At 64.4% G+C, this 24,662-nt stretch overlaps 3 protein-coding genes across 6 annotated transcripts; 2 read left to right on the top strand and 1 right to left on the bottom strand.

Moving 5' to 3' along the window:
- Positions 1 to 669: 669 nt before the first annotated feature.
- SMIM3 (small integral membrane protein 3) lies at positions 670 to 3,346 on the top strand. Of its 2 annotated transcripts, none has more exons than XM_082771581.1 (2): positions 670 to 797; positions 2,385 to 3,346. In XM_082771581.1, exon 2 carries the CDS (start codon positions 2,535 to 2,537, stop codon positions 2,703 to 2,705), a length of 171 nt encoding a protein of 56 aa, XP_082627707.1. In that variant the 5' UTR covers positions 670 to 797; positions 2,385 to 2,534; the 3' UTR covers positions 2,706 to 3,346. The 2 variants fall into 2 exon arrangements, with proteins under 2 accessions (XP_082627707.1, XP_082627706.1); XM_082771580.1 differs by lacking the exon at positions 670 to 797 and adding an exon at positions 1,354 to 1,463.
- A 4,514-nt stretch (positions 3,347 to 7,860) lies between these two features.
- GPX3 (glutathione peroxidase 3) lies at positions 7,861 to 10,019 on the top strand. Its single transcript, XM_082771808.1, has 5 exons — positions 7,861 to 8,072; positions 8,723 to 8,876; positions 8,991 to 9,108; positions 9,195 to 9,294; positions 9,394 to 10,019. Exons 1-5 carry the CDS (start codon positions 7,986 to 7,988, stop codon positions 9,598 to 9,600), a joined length of 666 nt encoding a protein of 221 aa, XP_082627934.1. The 5' UTR covers positions 7,861 to 7,985; the 3' UTR covers positions 9,601 to 10,019.
- A 687-nt stretch (positions 10,020 to 10,706) lies between these two features.
- On the bottom strand, positions 10,707 to 22,108 carry TNIP1 (TNFAIP3 interacting protein 1). Of its 3 annotated transcripts, none has more exons than XM_082771806.1 (18): positions 22,011 to 22,108; positions 17,000 to 17,170; positions 16,447 to 16,569; positions 16,238 to 16,317; positions 16,064 to 16,132; positions 14,765 to 14,956; positions 14,417 to 14,511; positions 14,257 to 14,338; positions 13,975 to 14,067; positions 13,803 to 13,868; positions 13,527 to 13,658; positions 13,324 to 13,452; positions 12,889 to 13,011; positions 12,590 to 12,715; positions 12,105 to 12,185; positions 11,800 to 11,994; positions 11,551 to 11,641; positions 10,707 to 11,165 (listed from the first exon to the last, which is right to left on the bottom strand). In XM_082771806.1, the coding sequence occupies exons 2-18, from the start codon at positions 17,130 to 17,132 to the stop codon at positions 11,140 to 11,142; spliced, it is 1,836 nt and encodes a 611-aa protein (XP_082627932.1). In that variant the 5' UTR covers positions 17,133 to 17,170; positions 22,011 to 22,108; the 3' UTR covers positions 10,707 to 11,139. The 3 variants fall into 3 exon arrangements, with proteins under 3 accessions (XP_082627932.1, XP_082627931.1, XP_082627933.1); XM_082771805.1 differs by lacking the exon at positions 22,011 to 22,108 and adding an exon at positions 20,429 to 20,588; XM_082771807.1 differs by lacking the exon at positions 22,011 to 22,108 and adding an exon at positions 20,429 to 20,588 and having other exon boundaries at positions 13,975 to 14,064.
- Between the last annotated feature and the right edge of the window lie 2,554 nt (positions 22,109 to 24,662).

Here is a 24,662-nt window from a genome sequence, read left to right as displayed (position 1 = left end):
AAGGGTTTGTGCAGCGTCCAATGGTTTATGCAAGAGTTTGCGCGGTGTGCAATGGTCTGTGCACGGATTTATGCAGTTTGCAATGATTTATGCAAGGCTCTGTGCAGCGTGCAAGGGACTGTGCACAGATTTATGCAGCATGCAAGGGTCTTTGCAATGCACAATGATTTAGGCAAGGGTTTGTGCAGCGTCCAATGGTTTATGCAAGAGCCTGTGCAATGTGCAATGGTCTGTGCACGGCTTTATGCGGTGTGCAAGGGTTTGTGCAAGGCTCTGTGCAGCGTGCAGTGGCCGTGCATCACCTGCGTGCCCCCTGCAGCGTTGCAGTGGCCGTGCAGTGCTGTCAGGCATGCGCCTGCCCGAGCAGGACGTGGTGGCACAGGGCACACCCTGGTAGCAGGGTCCCCACCTGCCCTGTGGGTGCTGTGGGGCGCAGCAGTGTCCAAACCAAACCAAACCAAGCGACCCAGCAGCAGCCCCGTGTTGTGGGATCCACCAAAACCCCCCCAGCTCTCGGTGCTGTGCCCCGCAGAGCGCTCAGAGGGCACGAGGTGCATCAGGACTCAGATCCGGGAAATGCCACCGAGGCTTCCCGTGGGTGTCCTGCAGCGTGTGCCCCCCCCAGCCCCGTCCCCAGCCCCTGTCTCTGCGTGCAGCTCCGGAGGGAAGCCGCGAGGCTTCCTCTGCGTGCTGATAACCCCCGGCAGCGTCATCTGACGGCAGCAGCCAGCCCCGGGCCAGGCTCCGTGCCCTCCTGCCCCACTGCCGAGCGCTCTCGTGGGCCTCTCCTGCTGCTGGTACTGTGTCTGGCCCTACAACTGTCCCCGTGTCTGTCCCCACGTCTGTCCTTGTGTCTAGCCTTGTGTTTGTCCCCACACCTGTCCCCATACCTGTCCCTACGTCTGTCCCCATATCTGTCCTTGTGTCTGTCCCTCTGTCTAGCCTTGTGTTTGTCCCCATATCTGTCCCCGTGTGTCTCCCCATACCTATCCCCACATCTGTCCCCGTGTCTGTCCTCACACCTGTCCCTACATCTGTCCCCATATCTATCCTGTCTGTCCCCATACCTGTCCCCACGTCTGTTCCTGTGTCCCCACATCTATCCTTGTGTCTGTCCCTATATCTGTCCCTCTGTCTATCCTCGTGTCTGTCCCCATATCTGTCCCCGTGTCTCTCCCCACACCCGTCCCCATACCTGTCCCCGTGTCTGTCCCCATCTCTGTCCCCCTATCCATCCCCACCCCAGCCCCTCGTTTCCCCCCCGTTGTCCCGGTTTCCCCCAGCCCCCCCAGGTCTCCCCGTGCTCCCCCTTCCCCTCCTCTCCTCGCAGCCCTGCCCTCCCTCGCCCGGCCCCATCCCTTCCCCTTCCCTTCCCCTCCCCGCCCCGTCCCTCCCCCTGCAGCCTCCCCGGGACTGGGTTTTGGGATCGGGGCAGGACGGGACGCGATCGCTCCCCGCCGCCGGTGAGGGTCGGGCACCGGGGGGGGGGCTTCGGGGATCGGCCCCACGGGGTCTCGGGGCTGCCCGGGGCTGCTGGCCCCAGCCCCAAAACGCGTGGCCCCCGGGGCACCCCCGGCACGGAGAGGGAGGGTCCGGGGGGTTTCTCCCTGTCTGTGGAGGGGGGAAGCACCCCAAGGGGGTCGGGGTGGGATGGGATGGGATGGATGGGGATGGGATGGGATGGATGGGGCTGGGGCTGGGATGGGATGGATGGGGTTGGGATGGGTGCTGGGACTGGGATGGGTGCTGGGATGGTGCTGGGATGGGGTGGATGGGGCTGAGATGGATGGTACTGGGATAGGATGGATGGGTGCTGGGGCTGGGATGGGTGCTGGGGCTGGGATGGGTATTGGGATGGGTGCTGGGGCTGAGACGGATGGGTGCTGGCATGGGGTGGATGGGGTCTGGGGCTTGGATGGGTGCTGGGGAGGGTGCTGGGGCTGGGCTGGGTGATGATGGTACTGGGATGGGTGCTGGTGGTGGTGCTGGTGGTGCTGGGGCTGTGATGGACGGGTGCTGGTGCTGGGAGCTCAGCCCCACACGTGCTTTGCACCCTGAGACCACCCCGATGCCCTCTGTGCCCTTATTCCATTAACGAGCCCTGCTAATTAAGCCACGGGCTGTGTGACTCAGCGGGGAGCTGCGGGAGGGGCCGGGAGGTGTGGGGGTGCTGTGCCGGGGGGGTTGGGACCTCTTGGGGTGCCCGAAGCAGCCGCTGCCCCCCGGGAACCTGCACTCCCCCCCCAGAGCCTGGGCACCCCACTGTGGGGCTGGGGCAGTGCCTGGGGGGAGCGGTGAGACGCCGCCTGCCTTCATCAGCTCCTCTAATTACAGCAGCAATTAGCAGGGAACTTTTTTTTCTTTTTTTTTTGGCTTTCATCCAGCCGCATCGGAGCGCGCCATAAATCCTCCCTCAGCCTTCCCAGAGGAGCTTTGGCCGAGGCTTTGCGCTCTCCGAGGAGCCCAGGCTGGAGGCGATCTCCCCGGGGTGCTGAGCGCCCTGCGGCTCGGGGTGTGCCCCCCCTTCTTGCAGGATGGACCTCCCGGACCCCACCACCCTCCCCAAGCACATCCTGGACATCTGGGTCATCGTCCTGATCATCCTGGCCACCGTCCTCGTCATGACGGCCCTGGTGCTCTGCCCGGCCACCGCCGTCATCATCTATCGGGTGCGGACTCACCCCACGCGCAACAGCATCGTGTGAGCCCGGGCTGGGCACGAGGAGATGGGGCAGGAGCCGGGCTGAAGGCACCGAGCCCCCCCGGGAGCAGCAGGGAGCCCGTGGCCCCGGAGCTGGGGGGCTGTGGGGACGGGGAGGTGACGGCTGGATGGACGCAGCTTGGTCCCGCGGTGCCGAGCTCGCCTTTGCTGGTGACCCCGGCCCCTCGCAGCTGTGTTATTTCCCCATCGGGACCCTCCCTGGCATCAGCAGCTGGGCAGCAACGGCCCTAAATGCCCGGTAAAGCTGCTCTCTCTTGGGTGACCCCGCTCTGGGGGTGCTTGGAAAAGAAGAGTGGAAGCAGGAGGAGGGATGCGGCTTCTGGTTGCGCATCCAGAAACTCTGCTAAAGAGTCGGTGAAGGAGCCCGTCCCTGCTGCAGGGCAGAGCAGCAGCTGGCAGCAGCTTTTCCACGTCCCAGCTATCGGCTGAAACCGCAGGAGAACTCCGTGGGGCGCTTGGGTCCTCCGCATCTTGCGGGGTTGAGGAGCGTGGGCAGCCCGTACCTGTGTACCCCTCACCTGCCCCGCTCCCTGTGGCGCAGACAGCAAAGGGGTCTCGTGCCCAGGCACTGAGAAGGGCTGAAAATCTCTTGGACTGCCAGAAAATAAACAGGACTTCGCTCTGCACGTGCGTCCTGCAGCTTCGTGCAGGCTGCGCTTGGTGTCAGGGCGCACGGCGGGGCCCCCTGCCTCCTGCAGCACGAATCCTCAGCAGGGGCTGCTGGTGCCCGGGGGCTTCCTGGTGGTGCTGAGCACATTGTGGGGCCGTGGCCACGTTTCTCAGGCGTGGGCGACCTGCGTCACTGCCCCCACAGCCACCCCGGCTCGCCCGGAGCCCTGCACGTGGCAGGAGCCCCGCGGCACCCGGCGTCCCGGTGACTCAACGCCAGAGGGGCCGTGAGCAACGGGGTGAATCAGGCGGGGATGTGGGAAAGGCGGCGGTGGGAAGCGGGTTAAACCCTGTTCGCACCGCTGAGGAGTCGGCCCCTTGGGTGCTGAAGGCTGGAAATGGGGCTGGGGGGGGGGGAAGGAGCCCGGTGTGGGGATGGGGACCTTGGGGCGCGGGGACGGCCACCCTGGAGCTGTGGGATGTGGCTGTGCCGGGTAGGGACACCCCCATATTCCTCACCCAGCCTGGAAATGCGTTTTTACTCAGCTCTCCCCTCCGGAGCCGCAGCCCTGGAGGTTCCACCCGGAGTTATTTGTCCTCCACCCGGCTCTGTCTGTCCTTTGTTCCTCCCTTCGCCCTCCCTCGCTGGCACACGCGGTGCCGGCAGCTGGAGGCGATTACACCGGGTCCGAGCAGCCCCTGCTCTGCTCCCCCCCTTGCTCCCCGTCCCCCCCGGGCTGCCGGCAGCCTCGGCAGCCCCCAGGGAAATCCGCAGCGGCGGTGGCACCGGCGCAGCTTCCAGGAATCGGCGCCGTGAGAGGAAGAGGCAAAACCACGCGCCAGGCTGTGGGCGGCGAGGGAAGCCTGGCCGGGGGCGAAACGCTGCCGAGGAAAAGCCTGAGCTGCTCCCCCAGCCCTTCCCGGGGCCGTTTCCAGCTCCCCGAACCTCGTTTTCTCCTGGGGTGTGTGCGTGAGGTCGCCTGTTGTGGTGGGAGTTTTCTGGGAAGCACGGCAGAGGTTTCCAGGAAAGGCAGTGAAAAGGAGGCTTTGTTAGGGGCAAGGAGGCAAGAAGCCACTCGGAACAAAACAAGAGGCAACGGAGGGGAGGGCGAGGGGGAGCCGAGACATTTTTAAGGCATGACAAGTGGGGGGATTGGACTGGGGCTGCTGCACGCTTGGAAATTCCTCCTCCCGAGAGCCAGCAAGAGAAGCAAATCCTCGCGGGGCCCTCGCTTGGAGCAGCGCCCGAGGTGTTGGGCAGCCTTTGCCTGGCGTTTTGCAGGAGAAAAAAGCCTCCTGCTGCCCAAAGGGAGCCGGGGGCTCGCGATGTGTGCGCCCGGGGGGGGGGTCAGGGCAGGTGCTGGAGCGTGCCGGGGGGAGGCTGCCGGCCCCAGGGACGCGGAGGCTGCTTGCGGCGAGGCGCTGACGCAGGATGTTATTTTTCAGCTCGCTTCCGAGCGGTGACGAGAGCTGCCAGGAGCACAGCGGCAGCCGCATCGCCTGCACGGCTCCTGCGTAACGCTGCCCAGCCGCGCCGAGGAGGTGGGGGCTCCTCGGGAGGGTCGCGGGGGGCTCCGGCAGCAGCCCCCCTGTGCTAGCTCCAGCTTCTGAGCCTGTCCCCGCAGGTCCCAGGGAAGGGGACGGGGTTTGTGCAGCCCTAAGAGGTTTGGTCATGTATTTCCAGAGGAGAGCAGGAGCTGACCCCAAACATCTTGGCCATGGGGGCAGAGGTGGTGTTGCCTGCAGCAGCTGCTGGCACAGGGCCCACACCAAAGCCCTAAAGGGAGGCTCACGGGCTCCCAAACCGCCCTCTGAGCTCCTGGCTGCAGTGGAACAACCAGCAGAGTCCTCGCACCCCGTGGGCTCCTCCTTTCTCCACTTTGGGAAAGAACAAATCCCAGCCGGGGGCATGGCCGGGGGCTCCTTTGGCTGGAGAGAGATGGGGAGCACCCAGCGGCCACCCTCATCCCCTCCCCTGCCTGGCCGGGCCTCTCTCCCATCAGAGCTTGTTTTGCTTTTCCTTCCCGTTGCACACCTAGAACAAAAGTTCAGAGGTTGCCCCGGGCCTGACCCTGTGCCAGTGCCACGCGCCGGCTCCCGGGCTGTGGCCAGGGCGCACGGGGGGACCCCTGGTGCTGTGGAGAAGGGACAAGCACCGCCAGGGGACACGGGTTTGGATGTGATCGGCTGAAAAGCACCTGGTGCTGTGCTGCGCACCCGAGCGATGAGGGGCTGGATGCTGCTGGCCCCCGGGGAGGCGGTGACGGGGGCTGGAAGTGCCGCTGGCCCCCAGCCTCAGCCCCCTGCCAAACAGCTGCAGCAGGCGGGGGCTGGCTCCAGCCCGGCTCCGGAGGAAAAACATCCGAGGAGGGAGGTTCACGCGTGGTCAGCCCCTTATTTTAGTTTGGTTTCGGAAAAAAAAAAAAAGCAGTTCAGGAGCGGGTCAGCCCTCCCGAGCGCGTGGAGGCGATTGGGGATGTGTGGGGAGCCGCGGCTGGGTGCAGCCCTCCTCCCGGCCCCAAATCCCTGGGAACAACAGAAAGCTACCAAAAAAACTACCACAGGGGCAATTAGGGCAAGGAACAGGAGTGGGAGGCTCTTCCCGTGATGGGAAATAGCGGGGAGCCCCGAGCAGCTCCGTGTGCCCAGGGTGTGCAGCCCCGCCGGCTGCGGGACGTGAGCGACGTGCCGGCCCCGAGCTGCAGCCCCTCCGTCCCAAACACCCCCCGAGCCCAGGAGGTGGGAGGGGAGGGTCGAGCCTGCTTGCTCTGGCTCTTGCAGCCTCTCCGGTTTTGGCAAGGAGCCGCCTCACACCGCCCACGGCCACGTCTGCGAGGGGTGAGCGGCGCATCCCGAGCACCCCCTGCCACAGGAGCACGGCGTTCGGGGCTCTGAGCTCCCCATGCGGGGGCTGAGCGTTGTGGAGGATTTCATCTCCCACCCTGCAGCCCGCTGCCCGAGCCAGGAATCTCCAGCCGGGGGTGGAGAGGTCAAAAAGGCACTTTTATTTTTTGCTGTTGTTTGTGTGGAGTTGAAGGACCGCCCCGCAGCGCTCCGGGACAGGCTCTAGGGAAGGGCTGAGCCACTAAGCCTTGGGGAAATGCCACCCAAATGACAGAGGGACCCGCAGCGACTGCCCCACGGCCCGGCTGTGGGGTCCCCTCCACCCAGAGGCACCGCTCCTTAGTGCAGGGAGGAGACCCTGCCCTGGCTGTCCCCACCACGGGCATGCCCCGTCCCTTCTGTCCCTAGAAAAGACCGGAGGTTCAGTGCTCTGCAGCCCCATTTCCCCGATTTATTGAGCAATCCCAGCTGCTTCCCATCAGCAGCGTGTCCCTGCCTGCTACTTTTCCCCCTGCTGGCCCCGAGCAGCCCCCAGGGCCGCTCACCCCAGCACGGTGAGCGTCCCCGCTGCTCCCTCCTGCACCAGCATCGGCCCCCAAACCCCAAACCGCTGTCTGTGGGTGCCAAATGCAGCCCCCCAGGGTGCCCCTTCCCACATCCCAGCTCCTCCGTGCACCCAACGGTGGTTTGCAGCCAGCCTGTCCCAGCACGTCCCGTTCCTGCCCTCCCCGTGGGACGGGGATCGCTCCCAGCCTCCCCCAAAGCTGTGGCCTTGCTGCCCTTCCTGGGAGGCTGCTCTTGACAAAGCCTTGGCAGGGCTGGCCCTGCTTTCTAGCAAAGACAAACTCCCACGCCGGTGCTGGCAGCGGGGTGTTTGGGGTCCCCCGGGGCTCCCCCACTGCCACCCTTTGCCCTAGGACGGTCACCCCCTGACCGCAGCCTCCCCCCAGCTCCTCTCCGGCTGGTCGATCCTCCCATTAAATTATTTTAAAGGGCTTAAGGGAATTTACACCTCACCGCGGATATTTCCTTGGAGCCGGCCCAGGATAAATGTTTGCATTCCCCGGTTAGGCAAGCAGGGCCCTGGAAATTCCTGTCCCTGGGGACAATGAGGGCTACGGGACCGCCATGCCCTGCCCCCGGCCGCTGAGCACAGCATCACTCGGGGGGCAAAGCCCCCCCAAACCCGGGGTGGCTTTGGGGAAGAGCAGGAAAGCCCCATTTGCTCTGGCTGCAGGCGTGAAGCTCGATGGATGCTTCTGCACCCCTGAGCAGCACGGCCACGGGGGGAGAGGGCACTGGAGCTGGGGGGGACCCCACAGACCCCTGCCCAGGCTCCCGAGGGATGCTGACAGAGGGATGTGATGGGGTTGGTGCTCAGCTCCCAGCCCAGTGACCCCAGACCCCGTCCCCAGCCCGGTGACCCGCTCCACGCGGTGCCCCCCACCCAGCACCCCCTCCCTTTCCACCCCGCAGCGCGTTGCCCCCACAAAACCCAAACCCCACGCCCCACAAATACCACCTTGGCCCCGCCACCTCCCCCATACCAAAAAAAATAAACCCCAAACTCCTTAAAAAATCGCCCCCCCCGAGGGCGGGGGCGCTTTGCGCAGCGGCCGCCCCAGGGCGCACACGGTTAACGCGCGGCCCCGTCCCTCCCGGCGGCGATTGGCTCCGCGGGGCGGCCCCGCCGCTATTTCCCCGTCGCCACCGGGCTGGGAACGGGCAGAAGGCGACGAGGCTGAGCCCCTCCGTGCCGTTTTATCGGGGGGTGCCCGCCACCGCCCCCCCCCCGCAGCCGCCCCCAGCCATGGGGAGCTGGTGCCGGGGAGCTTGGATTTTGTCCCTCGTCTTGGCCGGGTTCGTCCAGCCGGGGCAGAGCCAGGAGAAGGAGAAGGTATGGGGTGGGGGGCGGCCCCCCCCCGGCACGGGGGACCGCGGGGATGGTGGTGTGGGGTCGCGGGAAGCAGCGGGGGGGAAGCCTCGTGTGCGCCCGGGGTGCGGAGCGGAGCAGGATCCGGCCGCACGGAGGCTGAGCCCCCCCCCCGGCAGAGCCCCCCCTCCCCGTGACTCTGCGTCCTGCCAGCTCCCAAAATAGCCCCCGGGTGCCACTTTGGGTGCCCTGGGATCGCGAGGTGCCCCCCCCCCGGGTTAACCCCTGCTGCTCCACCCTCGCACTTCTCCTTGGGGACCCCATCCTGCCCCGCTCCGCCCGGTGCCCAGTGCCCAGTGCCCGGTGCCAGCCCTTTTGGGGCTGTTTTCCTGCGGGCGCTGGCACGCTGGGGCTGCTGGCTGGCCTCTCGCCTGGCTGAGAGATCCCGGCTGGAAAAAAAAAAACAAAAAACCATCCCTGCCGAGCCCTGACCCCGCTGCGTGAGTGTGCACCTCTTTGCACACGCGTGTGTGCGTAAAGCTGCCCGGCTCACCGCCGCCACCTGGGCGCACCGCAGCCAGGGGTGGCAGGAGAGGTGAGGGTGACAGCCACCGGCCCCGTCCCGTGGGTTCGGGTGGCTCTGGGACACCCCCACCCCGCTCCCCGTCCCGCAGGTGAAATGCTATGACTCGGTGCGGGGCACCATCTACGACTACGGGGCCCTGACCATCGACGGGGACGAGTACATCCCCTTCAGGAAGTACGCGGGGAAGATGGTGCTCTTCGTCAACGTGGCCACCTACTGAGGGCTCACCCTGCAGTACCTGGGTAAGGAGGGGACACCTCGGGGCCTTGGGGACCTGGGGAAGGGGGGACGCTGCCCCCCCAGCTGCAGGATCCTGGCTCCTGGTCCCACTAACCCAGCCCTGTCTGTGCGCGCAGAACTGAATGCACTACAAAATGAGCTGGGGCCCTACGGGCTCGTGGTCCTGGGCTTCCCCTCCAACCAATTCGGGAAGCAGGAGCCTGGCCAGAACTCCGAGATCCTCCCGGCGCTGAAGTGAGTACCGCGGGGGTTGCTGAGGAGGTTTTTGGGAGCCCCCCCTGTGGGTGAGGTGTGGGTCACCCCCTGCTGTCCCCCTGCAGGTACGTCCGGCCAGGAGGCGGCTTCGTCCCCAACTTCCAGCTCTTCCAGAAAGGGGATGTGAACGGGGCCAAGGAGCAGAAGGTCTACAGCTTCCTGAAGGTGGGTGCCGTGCCAAAGGGGGGGGGCCAGCACCCAGCGTGCTTTGTTTTTTGGGGAGGGGGACACACGAGGCACTGACCTGTCGCCCCAACCTTGCAGAACTCCTGCCCACCGGTGGCGGAGGAGTTCGGGAACCCCAAGAACCTCTTCTGGGAGCCCCTGCGGAACCACGACATCAAGTGGAACTTCGAGAAGTTCCTGGTGGGCCCCGACGGCGTGCCCGTCATGCGCTGGTACCACCGCGCCAACATCGCCACCGTGAAGAACGACATCATCGCCTACATGCGGCAGCAGCGGGGGCAGTAGGGCCGGGGAGGAGGGGGTCACCCCAAAATGCCCTCTCTCCCCCCCCAAAGACCCAACCCCACGCTGCATCCCCGTCCCTCTCCCCGAGGACCAGTCCCCACCGCCTCCTTCCCACCTCCACCCCTGCTGGTGACCCCCCCCCAAGCCAGCAGCTCGGCCACCAGCTCACCCCAAAGCTCAGCGGGCGCTGGGGTCGCCCCCCCGGGGGCAGAAGTCCGCATCTCCATGAAGGCCTGGCCCTAAAGCCCTTGCTGTGGGGCGGGCCGGGCCTGATCCTGCCCGGGCGCGGAGCAGCTCTTCAGTGCATTCAGGCTGCCCGCGGTGCCGCGCAGGGACGCGCTCCTCTCCCAGCCCGGGGGGGCCGGACCCCGTGTTCCCCCCCCCTTAGAAATGCCAAATAAAGGCTCTGCAAACGCGCAGCCCTGCCTCTGCGACAGGATTGGGGGGCACCGAGGTGGGGACAGAGAGGGGACACAGGCGTCACCTACCTCGGCTATGGGGCAGGGGACAAGCCGAGGATAGGGGACAGCATTTCCAGGCAGGGATGACAACTGCAGCCACCCCCGGCTGGAAAACCTCCCGGTGTTTATTCCGGCTTACAGCAATCACGGATTTATCAGCCTGGCTCCAGAGCCCCTGGCCGTGCCAGGCTGGGGCCAGGGCAGAGCGAGGGGAGCACTGATCAGGTTTCAGTCCAGAGCAAAGAAGGGAAAAACCACGGGCAAAAACAGGCAGGAGGAGCGCTGCTGCGAGCTGTAAGCAGCACCCAGGTCCTGGAGCAAAGCATGCCCCGGCTGCACGGCTCCTGCTGGCTCGCACGTGACAGTGACGCTTGCAGGCTGGGTTTTATTTTTTCCCCCCTCCAGACTTGTTTTCCTGGAGCGAGCTCGAGTTGGAGCAGCTGGCCCCGGCCGCAGAGCCGCAGGGAGCGGGGGGACGCAGGGGACAGGGGGCTGAGCAGGCAGAGCAGGCGCTCAGATAAATAAATACGGGGTTGCTTGTGCAGCGATTCGGTTCCTGTTTTGCTCTGGCCACGTGGCTACATGGGAACAAATCTGGAAAAACAGTCTAGACAACTCCCACCTCGAGCATTTACACCGAGGCTCTTCCGGAGAAAGCTTTTCTTTCAGGAAGAAAACAAAAGAGATTCAGCTTAGCTTCGGTCCTTAAATAAATACGACGACACCAACCACCCTCGGCCCGGCTGTTCGCCTGCGGGTGCGGGCTCTCCCTGCGCCGGGAGGGGACCCGCTGGGGGAGATGCTCCTCATGGGGAGGAGGCAAAGCTCCTGGACCATGGGAAGCCCCTGGGCAGCGCCAGCTCCTCTTCCCGAAGACGTGGCCCCGCTCGCCCAGCCGGGCACACGGCCGTGCCACCCGCGGGCCCTCCGGCGGCGCCGCGCTCTCCTCGCGGGGCTCTCCGGCTCCGCGCAGGGCGAAGGGCCGGAGGAAGGTCCTAGCTCTATGTACACGGGCACACACACACATCCTACTTCCTTCTGCTGCTAGCCTGTGGCACGGCGACGGCGCTCCTGGGCGTTACGGCAATCCGGGGCCTGCCTGTTCTGAGAAAGGAGAGACACCAGCACGGCCTCAGCACTGCTCCTCGTCCCAGAGCGAGACACGGTGGCCGAGGGGCAGGAGTGCAGGGCCCCAGCCCACAGCCGTTCCCACCCAGTGCCATAAACCCCAAGGATGCTCAGGGTGCAGCACCCGCAGACATTTCCAGCACTGCTACCAGCCCCTCGTGGCTGGGGGGCTTTAGGGAAGGGGATGAGCAGGGGGACAGAGCGGGGACTGACCCCACGGCCAGGCTGGGTGCTGCACGCGGCAGCTTCGCTGCCCATCTCCTCAAATCAGTGGGGGCTTGAGGGGAAAGCACTGCCTGGAAACCCATCCCATGCCTCCCCAGCAGGTGTGCTGGCCCTGGGGCTGCAGAAGGAGCCTTACCCAAATCCTTGGGGACTGGTTTCACCCCAGGCACGGCCGGGGCGTTCTGGCTCCGGGACATGGCGCAGGGCGGGCGCCAGGGGTATTCTGGCTGCAAGAGCAGATGGAAACAGAACCGGTGAGTGACCAGGCACGTACAGCACGAGGCTGCACTCCACGCAGCCCAAAAAACCCCAAACCCTGAACCCCAAACCCGCTCGCCCAGGGGACTTTGTGCTCCCCGTTGTGCCGCCGCGGGTAGGTGCTCACCGGGGGGAAATGGTGGAAGTTCTGTCCCGGCGTGTGCTCGCCCGGCATTGCCGGCGGGTATCGGATCTGCTGCCACTCGTCGAAGCCGTGGTAGACGGGGTGAGGCACGGGGGGGCTGTACTGGTACTGGTACATGGGGCAGGCGGGGCCCAGCGGCCCCGGCAGCGGCTCGGGGTGCAGCCGCTCTCCAGAAGCCTGCGAGGAGCCAGGGGAGATGCTGAGAGCCCGAGGGCAGCCCACCCATGCCAAGCACCGTCCTCCAGCCCCCCTGCCCGAGGCTAGGAGGGGTTCTTCCCTCGTCCCACCTGTTTGTGCTGCTTCAGCATCTTCTTCAGCTTCTCCTTCTCCTCCTTCTCCCTCTGGCAGTCGTCCTTGGAGGCCCGAAGCTGGGGGTAAGGGGACAGCTTAGTGCAGAGCCCACCCTGATGCTCAGTGCCCCGCAGGACTGCCTGCACCAGTCTCCCCAAACCAGACCTCCAGGAGAAGAGCAGGATGGAGATATTTGGGAGGAGATAGCCCCAGAGCCCTCCCCATGGGCACAAACACGTCAGGCTCACTGTGGATAGCTGCTGACACCTTTCAGAGACACCTTCCTGTGCCAGGCTCAACGGGTGCATTGTGTCACCCGTCCAAGCAAACTTCAGCCTGCCCAATCCAGCTCTGGCAAGGACAAGTGGCAGCAAAACCACCTCTCTGTCCCCTCCATCCCTCCTCAGCTCCTGCTCTGAGGTGGGCACGGTGACCTCCGTGCTGATGGGGACTTGCCCCCGCAGGACCCGGCGCTGCTCACCTGGTTGTTGGAGACCACCAGCTGCTTCTGCAGCTTCTCCAGCTGCTGCTTCAGCTCCTCCTTCTCCTCGTTCATCCTCTCCCTGTCGCTCCGCTCCCTCTGAAAGTCCTCCTCAAAAATCTTCACCTGGTGGAAAGCAGGGCTGGGTGGGTGCCTGGCTTTCCCCGAGGTGGGCACCGCTGCTGCGTTATCATTCCCTGAGCCCATCAGCTGCACCAAGCCCCTGGCACGCGTGTCCAGCGAAGGACTGGAGGATGCTGAGCTCCCCAGCACCACCGTGCCCCTTGTTCCTGTCCTACCTGCTGCTTGAGCAGCTCGTTCTGGGTCAGCAGCTCCTGCTGCGGCACCTTCCCGGCCGGCTCCAGGGTGGCAGCGAAGATGGGCGGCGGGGAGGCTTGGACGTTCAGGGCCTCCTCTAGTGCCTGGTGAGGGAAAAGAGGGACACGGAGGGTGTCAGAGTGGGTGACATCTCTGGGGGGTCGTGGGAAGGGGGTACAGCTGGGAAAGGGCATGAAGGACCACAGATATCCCCACTCTGGGGAGCCCAGAGGGATGGGGTGGGAATCTCCTGATGCTGCCACCCCCAGGAAGAGGGTGAGCACGGGACAGGGGGCTTCTTCCATGGCTCCTGGGCAAGGAGCTGGGCTGGAAGGGGCTGAACACGATCAGCTTTGGATGTGAGGGAGGAGAAGAGCACAGAAGCCATTTTGCAGGGGCCGTGCCCCGTCCCTCACCTTGTTCAGCCTCTGGATCTCCTTCTCCTGGTACTCCCTCTGCCTGGTGACCGGCGCCAGCTGCTCCTGCAGGAACCGCATCCTCTGCTGCAGGTCCCGCACCTCCATGGCCAGCCTGTCCTTCTCCGCCTGCAGGGGTTGGGGTCAGTCAGGGGAGGGGGACGGGGCCGGCAGCCTCCCAGCACCCGACCCCGGGGACTCGCCTCCTCCGTTTCGATGCGGGATTTGGCCAGGAGCAGCTTGCGGTCGAAATCTCTCTGCTTCTGCTCCCGCTCTGCCTCCATCTCGGTCAGCGCCCGCCGGGCCTCGGCCAGCTCCTGGTGCACGTCTGTCATCTGCCAGCAGGGAACGGGGACATTGGGGCCACCTGGAGCTCAGCAAGGCACTGCCCCGAGCCCCTTCCCCACGCGGGGTCTCCTCTGAGCACCCTCTGTGCCCGGCAGAGGGATGAGCCCTGAGGACACAGCCCCAAGCCCTACCTTCTGCTCGTATTTCTGCTTCATGGCTCGGAAGTGCTGGTCCCACTGCTTGTTCACCTCCAGCAGCTGCGGGCAGAGAGTCCCAGCTGAGCAGGGGCCCAGCACGCAACCCCACAGCCCAAACCCACCCCGATCCTCCGTGCTGCTGCCTCCCTCCCAGCCCCATCCTCACCTCCCTGCGCTGGTGCTCCAGGATCTTCACCTTCTTCTCCTTGGCCTCCAGGTCTCCTCTGCCCAGCGCCTTCTCTGCTCCTGCCCCGCTCTGCTGTGGGTGCACACGCGGGGTTTTTGCAAGCCATTTTCCTTCCCACAGCCACCCCTTCCCTAAAGACCCTGAGAAGGTGCTCCAGTCACACTGGGAGAGGACTCAGATGAGGTGGGGGATATCTGTTCGGGTGTCTGCTGGCTCCCTGCTCCCTCCCCAGCCCCTCCGAGGACAACGCTGCCCCCGTACCTGCTGCTGCTCGGCAGCTTCCCTCTTGGCACTTTCCTGGTTGCTCAGCGTCACCATCCTCCGCAGCTCCTGGTTCTCACACCTGCAGGCGGAGACCCCCGGGTCAGCGGGGAGAAACCCCCCGGGGCGACCCCATCCTCTCGCTGCCGGCCACCCTCACCTGAGCTTCTCCAGGGCCTGGTTCCTCTGCTCCAGGTCCCTCTCCAGCTTGGTTCGCAGCTCCTTGTTCTCAGTGTGCAGCGTCTCACACAGCGTCTGCGGGGCGAACACCAGCAGCGTGAGGACCCCCCGGCACCACTGCACACAAACACCCTCCTTTTACCAAAGCTGACGGCCCCAAGACCCTCCCTGGGTGTGCACCAAACCCCTGGCACAAGAACCTCCTTCATTCCCAGCTTTAGGGGGGTGCCCACCTCACAGAGCTGCTACAAAAGGGGTCTGGTTAAATAAAAAGGGAAAAAAACAAAACAAAACAAAAAAAAAAAACAAATGGGCAGGGTTGACTCACCTGCAGGAACGACGTCCTCTGCTCGTTCTTGTGCACCTTGGAGGCCAGGCGCTTGAGCTCGGAGGCCATGTAGCCCATGCGCACGAAGACCTGGTCCTTGCTGGCCTCCTGGGTGCAGCCGCTCAGCGTGCTCTCCAGCTGCTGCAGCTGGGGCAGCAGGTTGGCGTCCTCGGTGGGCAGCGGCTCCAGGTCCTGGGCAGGGAAGGGGATGAATTGGGGTCAGAGGGGCTCAGGGAGCAGCGCGGAGCCCCCCTGTTGGGCAGTTCTGTCTCTGGTTGTGTCTCTGCCCCGCTCCTGGCTGCTTGCTCACACATCCCCTCCCTCTGATGGCATCTGTGCCTGCGGGCAGTGCTGCCCTCGCTGTGCCCCAAAGACACCTGCCCTAAACCTACAGGCTGTGCTCCTCTGACCCCACACTTCTTCACCACCCACGAAGGAAGTAAGGAGCAGAGGGCAGCACTGCAAGCGTTCAGGCCGTGGCAACACCCAGGTTCCTGCCAAGGACAGAGGCACTGCAGCAGCCCTCAGCGCACTAACAAAACTGCGTTGGCTTCATAAAGGTTTGATGCCCAACCCCTGCAGCCCCACACAGTGTGCGGGACATTTATCAGAGGCTGGGAGAGCTTGGGTTGGGCACACCTTCAGGCGTCACGGCACACCCCTCCCTACGCACGCACCTTTAGGGTGTCCCTAAAGGGCTCGTCCTCCCTGCCCGAGGCTGCTGCAGTCCTGCACGCCTGGGAGAGCTGTGGCAGCACCAGCACAACACAACTTGGCCCTGGCTGCCTCCCAGCCGGGGACACGCTGGCACACCTTTGCCCGCAGCGCTCCCAGCCCTGCTGACTCACCGGCCGCCCTCGGGAACTCCCTGGGCATCCCCAGCGGCCCCTCCTGCCCCGGTGCCCCGTACCTGGGGTAACAGCCCCGAAACTGCCACGGGAGGGGGTGCAGCACAGCGGGGACACCACCCACTTGGTCCTTTATCACCCCACGGGTGTGTGCCGGGTGTCCAACGAGCCCCCAGCCTGGCACAGGGTGTCCCCTAATATTTGTCCCCTTGGTGCTGCCATGGGGGCTGCGATGGCTGGAGTCAGGGCACCCCCAGCAGCTCACCAGGCCATCACGGCCCTTCCCGTCCCTGCCACACCATTTTCCCCAGATGGCAGGGGCATGGATGCCTTTCCCCCAGCCCCCTGCACACGGTGGGACGGAGCGAGGTGTGGGGAGCACAGCCCTGGGGCTGTGCAGCTCCCCCTGCCCACGACCGGCCATGTCCCAGCCCCAGCCCCACTCACTCACCGCTCTCCCGCTGTCCTGGGGGAATCCCTGCGCTTCCACAGCCACGATCTCAAACTCCGACGAGGAGCCCTGCAACAGGAGGCAGCCAGGTCAGGTCCGACACGGAGCGGCAGCCCCCGGACAGAGCATCTCCCCGCCGTGCATCCCCCAGCAGCTCTGGCTTTCAGCACTCACACTTGGAGATTTCCGCGCTTCTGCCTCTGGCTGGGCACTGCCTGGGGCGGCCAGGGTGGAGCTGGGCTTGGGGCCGGCGGCTGTGAGAGGGGAGAAGAGAAATCTGTGAGTGCTTTGGGATGCAGAGAGCAGGGACTGTGAGCTCAGGCATGGATGCAGCTTCCCCTTTTCTGTCCCGTCCCTGCTGCCATCTCCCAAATTCCCCCTACCTCCGCTTCCCACCAGCTCCTCCAAGGCGGACGAGCCCATCAGCATTTGGTTGTCCTTCACGAGCTCCTCTGCCTTCTGCCGCAGCTTGGACGCCTCCACCTGGGACTCCTCCAGCAGCTCTCCTGGGGGGGCAGCAGCAGGATGCTCACCCGCTGCTCACCCCCCTTCCCCGGGGACCCGCGCTGCCGCAGCCCCGGCCATGAGCCCCAAGGGCTCACGAGGGAGGTGGAAATTCGGCTGCAGAAGCAGGACTCGAAAGCGGAAGCTGGGTCACGACACCGAAAGCAAAACCCGGGGTGGGGGAAGGCGGCCGAGGAGGAGAAAGGGGGTGGCACTGCTGGGCTGGGGCGTTCCAGCACCGGCACGTCCCGGCTGTTGGAGCCCCGCATCCCGCTGCAAAGCGCCCCAGGAGCTCAGCAAAGGTCCCAGCCCCTCTGTTAAAGCCCTGGCTCTGGGCACCCTTTTTACACAGCCAGGGAAGGGGCGCAGGCTGCGAGGCTGGGGCTGCCCGGCAGCCAAACCTTGCCCGCCAGCAGTTCCCGACAGAGTTACCGATGCACTTTATCCCCTGCATCTTCTCCTTCAGCCGGGCGTTCTCCTCCATCAGCCGCTCGAAAGCCGCGGATCCATTCTCCTCCGTGCCCCCGCCGGGGTCGTAGATGCGGTAGGGGCCTCTCCCTTCCATGCCTGCCAGTCAGCCGCCCACCTCCCGGCCGGGCATCCCTGCGGGGACGAGCACGGCGTCACCTCTCCGCACCCCACGGGTCCCTGGTCCCCACCACGGCGAGCACGGAGGGCACCAGGTGAAGGAATTTCGCCCCGAGGGCTCTGCTCATTCCGACCCCACGTGGGTGAACGTGCCGGGCTGAGTCACAGCCACGAGAGCCGTCACGAGAGGGGGCATCACCAGCGGTCCCCGGGGAGGTGGCAGCCACCCGCATCCCCCTGGGGACGGAGACCCTGAGGTTTTGGGGCATCCCCGCGGCCGGGAGGATTCTCCTTTTCATTCAGGAGCCTCTGGAAAGGATCTGGGGCCAGGCTTGTGTTTTCTTGCTGAATGCTTTTTCCTCCCGAGTGTGAAAGGGACGGAGTCTTAAACCAAAGTCACAATTTCCTCCTGCGCAGCAGGGCAAACAAACACTGAGCCGAACCAACACACCCAGCCTGCCAACATCCTACTGGAAAGCCCCTCAGACCAAGAGTTCTGCAAATATTTCTCACCAAAAACAGAGCGGAGAGGGAAAAAAGAAGAAAATAACAACAAACCACCAGACGCTTCCACTCTGCTCCCCAGCACTGCACGCGTTGCAAATGAAAACAACAGAGGGCACGGGGCGAGGAGCAGCCTGAGAGCTCCGTGGGCTGAGCCTCCAGCAGCCAGGACATGCTGCGCCCTCGGATTTACCCTAAGAAACCAGGTCCTCACGGAACAGGTTCCTGAAACTGGGTGCCCAGAGATGACCAGGTCAGTGCCGGGAGCACGGCACGAGGGAGGGGAACCCCCGCAGGCAGCGCGCTGTTTGCTGGTGTGGGTGTCCCAGTTAAACTCCTTGCTTCGTGGGAGCAGGTTCCCACTCCCGGGGGTGGTGAAGCTGCTGCTGATCACAGCCCCGCTTGCCAAAACAGCTCCCTGGTGCCCGTTTGTGCCAGTGCCAGGGGCGGCTCGGCACCCAGGAGGGCGATGGGGACACGGGGCAGACCCCACAGAGCTCCCCGAGTGCCCGTCCCAAAGCTTGGGAATGGGAAGGGCTCCAGGGGGGCTGTTTTGGAAGGGAAAGCCCAGCCCCGAAACCGTCTCGACCTCAGGCTCGTGCCCGTGCCAGGCGCAATCTGGGCCGATGGCCCAGGCGGGCTGGCAAACCTGGGGACTTCCCGGCTGACAGCCGCCACCTGGCAGCACCCACAGCAATTAACACCCGCCTCCTTGGGAGGTAATTAAGCACAGCATCAGCAGGAGCCTGCCTTGGGAACGGCACCTCCTGGCCTCGGCGGAGGCACATTTGCTCGCTGGCAGGACTGTGCTGGGGGCCGCAGCTCACACGGGGGGCTCGTCATCCCCAAAAGGGGGGCGCGTGGCAGCGGGGGGACGGCAGCTTCTCGGCTGCAGCCCCCGGCAGGCCGAGGGAGGGCTATTTCTGGAGGAGGAGAGCAGCTGGCAGGAAGCTGAGGAAGAAGCAGGGCAGTTTCTGTGCCGCCAGCTCCCGGGGCCAGCGGGCAGCTGAAGTGGCACCGCAGTGGCACCGCGGTGACACCGCAGCCTTGTGAAACGTCCCCGTCCCCTGCCCAGGGATGCACACGGGTGAGGAGGGGGTCACGGAATGTGACAGCGGGACACACAGGGCACTCAGGGAGGTGGCAGCACGTCCACCACAGGGTGGACCACAACCAGACTGGATGAAGCCAAAAAAAAGGCTCCAGGCTCTGCTAATTCCCAGTTCTTGTGGTTTTATCACTTCCCTCGGGGAGAGAAATCTGTGAATTATCCCCCCATGAGACAGAATTCAGCAGCGAGCAAGGCGCAGGCAGCACGGAGCACTGTGGCAGCACGAGCTTGGCTGGGGGGCACAGGGTCGAGGGGCAGCCCAATTTCTGCACGGAAGCCCTAGGACAGAGCTGTCACCTCTGGGACAGGCACACGGACCAGGTCACAGTTCCCAGGCCTGCTCTCAGAGTTCCCTTTTTCTCTTAAAGGGCTGGGAGTGCCGAAATGTGCGACTTGCAACAAAAACCTCCCATTTCACCAAAAACGGGGGAGGAGAGAGAACAACAGAGAGGCGTGCCGGCACTCCCCAGCCCCACGCCTGCCGGGTTTCGGGTGGGCTGGCTGGGTTTTTTCTTCTGATTAAAACCACTCGGGTCCTCCCGGTGACTCCTCGCCGGTCACGAGATGCTCCCGGAGGAGGGAGGCAGAAAACCCTTCGGTGGCAGCACCGGGAGAGGCTGTGAGACGCCGCGGTCACCGCCGGCAGCTCGGCGTTTGCTGCCCGTGGGCGGGTGCCGGGTGGAAGACGCGGGGCCGCCGGCCCTTTAGGTAGTAAATTTTCACGACAGCTCAGCAGGAGGAGAGAATGACAGAGCGAGTGGGCAGCGGAGACTCCCAGGAGGAGCTGAAAACAGCCCGGCATTTAAATAGCCGGGGAGCAGAGCCGTGGGACGCTGCGAGGTCCCCACCTGACACAGAACCTGTCCCCTCTGCCATGTCCCCGTGCTCGGGAGGGGGCACGAGGCTGGCGGAGCTCCCCCCGTGATGCAGAGCGGGGTTTTCCTCGCCCCGGCGCACCCTGTTCCTGGGAAGCCTCCTCCCCAGCAGGAATGCTTAGGAGGAAAGTAAACCCTGCACGTTTACAGCATCACCCCCCACGGCACGGCCACCCGTCCTCGGCATCCCTCAGAGCCCAGCTGCACGCCGTGGGGGTGTTTTTAGCTGCATATTTTGCTGGAAAGCAGCAAAACACCGCGGCCCCAAGCCTCTTATCCCCTCCAGCTCCACGGCCAGACATCCCTTGGGCTAAAAACCTCTGCTGCCGTGCTCAGGAGGGATGGCAGGGGACACAGGAGCCCCTCTGCTTCTCTTATCGCCTGCTTGGCCGTGCCACGGTGCCTCACCGGAGCCTCTGGAGTTTGCCCCCGGTGCTCCACGTCCTTCCTCACCGCCCGGGAGGTGGCAAATAAAAACCTGGCCTTGGGGACAGGCAGCAGCACCCTGACAGCTCGGCCAAGGGGATGGAGGCGCCGCAGAGCCCTCCGGCCCACACCGAGCCCCCGGAGCCACACCGAGCCCTCGGTAGGGACCCCAAACGGCGACCCCAAGCCCGGTAGCAGCCCTCAGGGCTCGGGGAAGGCCGGGCTATGGGACCCCAAGGGAGGGGAGGAGCAGGCCCCGTGCCCCGGGGGGGGGGGGCGGCGGGCAGAGCCCTCGGGCCTAGTGGCCGGGAGGGCCCTGCGGGGGGCAACGGCGGCACGGCCGCGGGGCGAGCCCACCTGCTGCCGGTTCTGGACCCGCTCCCGGTGCCGTTCCCGGTGCTGGATCCGGTCCCGGTGCCGGTTCTGGACCCGCTCCCGGCGCTGCTCCCGGTCCTGGTCCTGCTCCCGGTCCCGTCCCGGTGCCGGTCCCGGTCCCCTCAGCCCAGCCGGAAGCGGGGCGGAAGCGCTATCCCCGCCCCCCCGGGAATTTCCCAGCTTGACCGACAGGCGCCGCAGCCAATCGGAGCGGGTTACGAGCTATAAAAGGGGCGGGTTGTGGCGGCGCAGGGCAGTGCGCGCTGTAATGGCGGCCGGGGCGGTGCTGGGGGGGCGGGGGGCTTTGTGAACCCTCGCTGTTTTTTTAAAATAAAATTATTATTATTATTTTCGTGAGGTGGGCAGTAGGCCCGCGGCTGTCGGTTTCCTTTCCCGGCTTACAGCCACACAAAATGGCCGGGCCCCTCCTGGTGGGAAGCCCCCTCTGAGCCCCCGCTGTGGTGGGTTGGGGTTCTGAGGGGGGAGAGCTGATGTGAGGGGAAAAATGGGAAAAAAAGGGTAAAAAAAAAAAAAAAAAAAAAAGGGGGTTCTGTGGAAACCCTGGGCTGTCTGGTCAGAGTGTGTGCTGGAGGACCAACAGAGCTTTCCTCATAAGCAGCTGGGGCAGGGAGAATTCCCCACTGGCTCTAATTACAGCTGGCTCTAATTACAGGGGAGCAATTATCACCTCCAGCTGCAGTGCCCGTGCCCAGCAATCATCTCCCGGTGCCGGTGATCGCGGCTTTGTGGGCTGCAGGAATGGGCCAGAGGAGCAGGAGCCGTGGGGAATGCCTTCAGGCTCCCGCGGGGCTCTGGAGCTCGCTCCGACGCTACCTGCCTGCCTCACCTGCCCCTATTTTACCACAAGGGTATTAAAAAATAAAAATAATAAAGTGGAGAAGCCCCATACTAAGCATACTAAGCCAGTACCCTCACATTGCTTCCTTTCTGTATACAGTTGTGCTCTCCGAGGTGGCCTTCATGGGGCTCGTGCTGTCTCCAGCTGTCCCAGCCCTATTCTTTGCTCGCTTCCATTGTTCCTCGCTAATTTGAGGTCTTGGGCTGCTCTCTGGGTTATAAAGCTTTTTAAAACACAAATTCCTTTCCCTGTGTGTTTTTCCATCTGAGCAGGATGTCGCCCTTGAAGCCCTGCTGGGGTTTGAGGCAGCTGGGCAGGTGCTGGCACCCCGAGGTGCTGGTCGGGGTGCTGGTGCCGTGGGGACGGGGCTGTGCTCCTCAGCCAGGCACCCCTGAACAGGCAACATCTCCCCAGTTCTTCCCCAAATCACATATTTTACCTCAGAGGCCCAATCTTGTTCTGCAAACCCTCAGAAAACCCGCCTTCAGAGCTAAACGCAACCCCACGCGCCCAGAAAGCATCCCATTGATACCATATTCCCCTCCAGCAAAAAAAAAGAGCCGAACCCAGTCCTGTTCCTCCAGGGGCAGGAGGGGTGACCTGGAGAGCTGATCTGCAGAGCTTTGGGGCTGGGGGCCGAAAAACTTCTTGCGATCCCCCCTTCCCCATCCCGTTGCCCACCGAACGAAGCTGCGTGCTACTCACCCGGCCGGGCGCGGAGGGGCTCGGGGAGGGGGACAGGAGCCCACGAGCCCTTTGGTGCAGGCACCCTCCGGCTGCGATCCCCGACTGCAGGAGCCCGGCCCAGCTGAGTTTACTTTTAGGCATGGAGAAGGGGAATTCCCCATGATGGAGGCCCCAGACAGCCTCTGCGTGGTTTTGATAGGCAGCCAGGCAGCGCTTAAAGGGCTCTCCCGTGCCATTCCTCCCAATCCGAGGGGTGCGAGGGCTTAGTCAGCCAGCGCAGGCAGGGAGGGGGCTGCCGGGGAGGCTGTGATTCACCAAGGGACTGCTGGAGGAGCGGCTTGCATCACTCGGGTTGCCTTTGAGCGGCTGCAGGTTTGCAAACGCTGGGTGCTTATCCCCAGGGAACCTGCTGCAGCTTGCAAGAGGTGCTGTCGTTGTCCCCTTGTGTGTGCCTGTCCCCTTTTTGGCCACCCGAAACAGGAGGATGCTCCGTGGGGCAGCAGGGAGGAGCTGTGCCTGCTGGTGAAGGCAGGCTGGTGTGCCAGACACAAGGACTGTGCACTGAGGTGCTCGCAACTAAAGCTGGAGCTGGAATAAACACCCCAGGCTGAAATGTTTATCTGAGAGAGGCTGAACCCAGCTGCTGAGCTCCTCACCCGTGGTCCTGAGTTACCCCTGAAAGCCTGGGGGAGCTCACATCTCCACCGGGGATGTGCCAGACACATTCCTCCTGCAATAGGGCCAGGAGGACGGGGGACCCTGCTCTGCCCCCTCAAACAGCTCTCCACTTTCCCCGGCTGCTCTCTGCGTTCCTGGGTCACCCCCAGGCTGGCTGGGACAAATTTCCCCCTGAGCGGGGCCGGCTGACAGCAGAGCTTTCTCGTCCTGTCGCTTCTTCCTCATTCCCCCGGTCCCTCGGTGCTCATGGGGCTCACCTGATGCCGGCCGTGATTCACGGGCGAGCAGGAGCAGCTCTGGGGATGAGCTCACAGCTGCTGCTTTTACACACCAGGGTTTTTTTTGGGGGCAGCCTCAGCCTGGTGCACGTGAGGGCACCGTCATTGCTGCTGGTTCCTGCGGGGCCAGCCCGTGCTGCGGCGGGGTGAGAGCGCGGGCAGCCTGTGGGAGCAATCCTCCTGCCCTCTGCTCGTTTTAGGGTTACGTTCCCTTTGGGTTCGCCCTCCTCAGCGAGCAGCAGCCCGCAGCACCCAAGAAATCCTGCCCTAAATGCCGCCAGGCGAGCTGAGTGCATTCACCCCATGGAGACGATGGGATCGGGCACCCCGGGTGGCCATGCCGGGGGCTGCCGGATCTCTGCGGGGCCCCGGGACCCCTTCTGGGTTAGATCTGCCTGGGACCCTTATGGGTTTAGGTCCTCACGAGGGTGCCCGTGGGCAGCAGCAGTGGGGTTTTGCTGGGGGCTGCTGCTGACACCGCACTGACCTGCCGCATCCCGGTACCCTGCCGGGGGAAGGAAAGCAGAAGGACGACGATGACGCTGCAAGAGCCCGGGGAGGAAGCTCCGGCCGCAGCAGGGGATTTCCAGAAGGCTGTGATCTGCTGCCTATGCAAATCAGCAACTCCAATTAACCTGGGGGGACTGGGAGGGCGAGGGGGAGAGGTGCTGGGGCGGTGGGCTGCCGGGAGGGCTTCGGGTGGGAGAGAGGTTGGTGGAGGGATGGCACAGGGAGATGTCGGGGAGGGATCCTGCTCCTCCGGGCCTCCTGCAGCCCCCTGCCTTCTTCGGGGCTGCCCTGTGGCTTCTCGTGGATGTGGGGATGTCCCAAGGCTGCTGTCACCTGCCTCGTTTCGCCCTCTTTTTGGATGCAGCAGCTTGTGGACACCCCCAGAGCTTCCAGGAGCCAGGCCCCAGGAGCGCTCCAAGATCATTTGGCGTGCTTTAAGCTTCCGATGATTCGGAATCCCAACGTCGTGCTTCAACAGAGGGGATTTTCCCCTCTCCCTCTCTGCCCAGGCCGTGTCTCATCCCCTTGCAATCGCTCGGCCGCTTCCCAGCCTCAGCTCGCCGTGGGGAGCACCCACCGCCGAGCAGCACGCAGATGTGCAGGCAGCACCGCTTCCTCCTCCTCCAGCTCAGGAAGAAAAAAAGCTGGAGGAATAACTCTCAGGACTCGAGGGGTTTCCCCCCTGCGGAGGATGGGGAGCACGGTGGGTGAAAATCGGGAGCATCTCGCTGGGATGGCAGCGTCCGTGTGCCTGCCCCTCGCAGGTACGGTACCAAAGAGGATCTGGAGCTGACTCAGAGGCGAGGATCTGACCCTCTGCACACACAACGAGGGCTCGTGGGGTTTTTCGGATGTCGCAACCGGTGCAACCTAGCCTTGGCCGTGCCTGGAAGCCAGCCCCTGCCCGCAGCAATGCTGGGCAGCGCAGGGCTGCAGGCCCCTGGCCCTGACATTTTGTCCTCTTGTTCCCGTTTTACCATTCGCCATGGGCTGGATCCCACGGGTGGAAAGATGGTCCTGCAGTGCAACACGGGTCTTTTTTCTTCCTGCAGAGCTGGGGTGCTGCAGGGCTGAAGCCGCCTCGTCTGAAGGCTCTGTGACCTGCCCCGTGTGGAGGCTTGTCGTGGGCAAAACAGTCCCAGATTGGGAAATTTGTACTCGATTAAAGATTTTGCCAGTTAGTACACATTTCTAGTCAGCAGTC

The sequence above is a fragment of the Aythya marila genome (genome assembly GCF_965140915.1).
Source record: "Aythya marila genome assembly, chromosome: 14".
NCBI lineage: Eukaryota > Metazoa > Chordata > Aves > Anseriformes > Anatidae > Aythya > Aythya marila.
Note: the sequence above shows the minus strand (reverse complement) of the source record. Positions and strands in the feature narration are given on the sequence as shown.

Excerpts from the sequence above, each read along its gene's own strand:
- TNIP1 (XM_082771806.1), bottom strand. The coding sequence starts at position 17,132 with ATGGAAGGGAGAGGCCCCTACCGCATCTACGACCCCGGCGGGGGCACG. Across the intron at positions 16,133-16,237 it reads AAGCGCGGAAATCTCCAAGT|GGCTCCTCGTCGGAGTTTGA; the intron begins GTGAGTGCTGAA and ends CTCCTGTTGCAG. Across the intron at positions 13,659-13,802 it reads AGCAGAAATACGAGCAGAAG|ATGACAGACGTGCACCAGGA; the intron begins GTAGGGCTTGGG and ends CCCTGCTGGCAG.
- SMIM3 (XM_082771581.1), top strand. The coding sequence starts at position 2,535 with ATGGACCTCCCGGACCCCACCACCCTCCCCAAGCACATCCTGGACATC.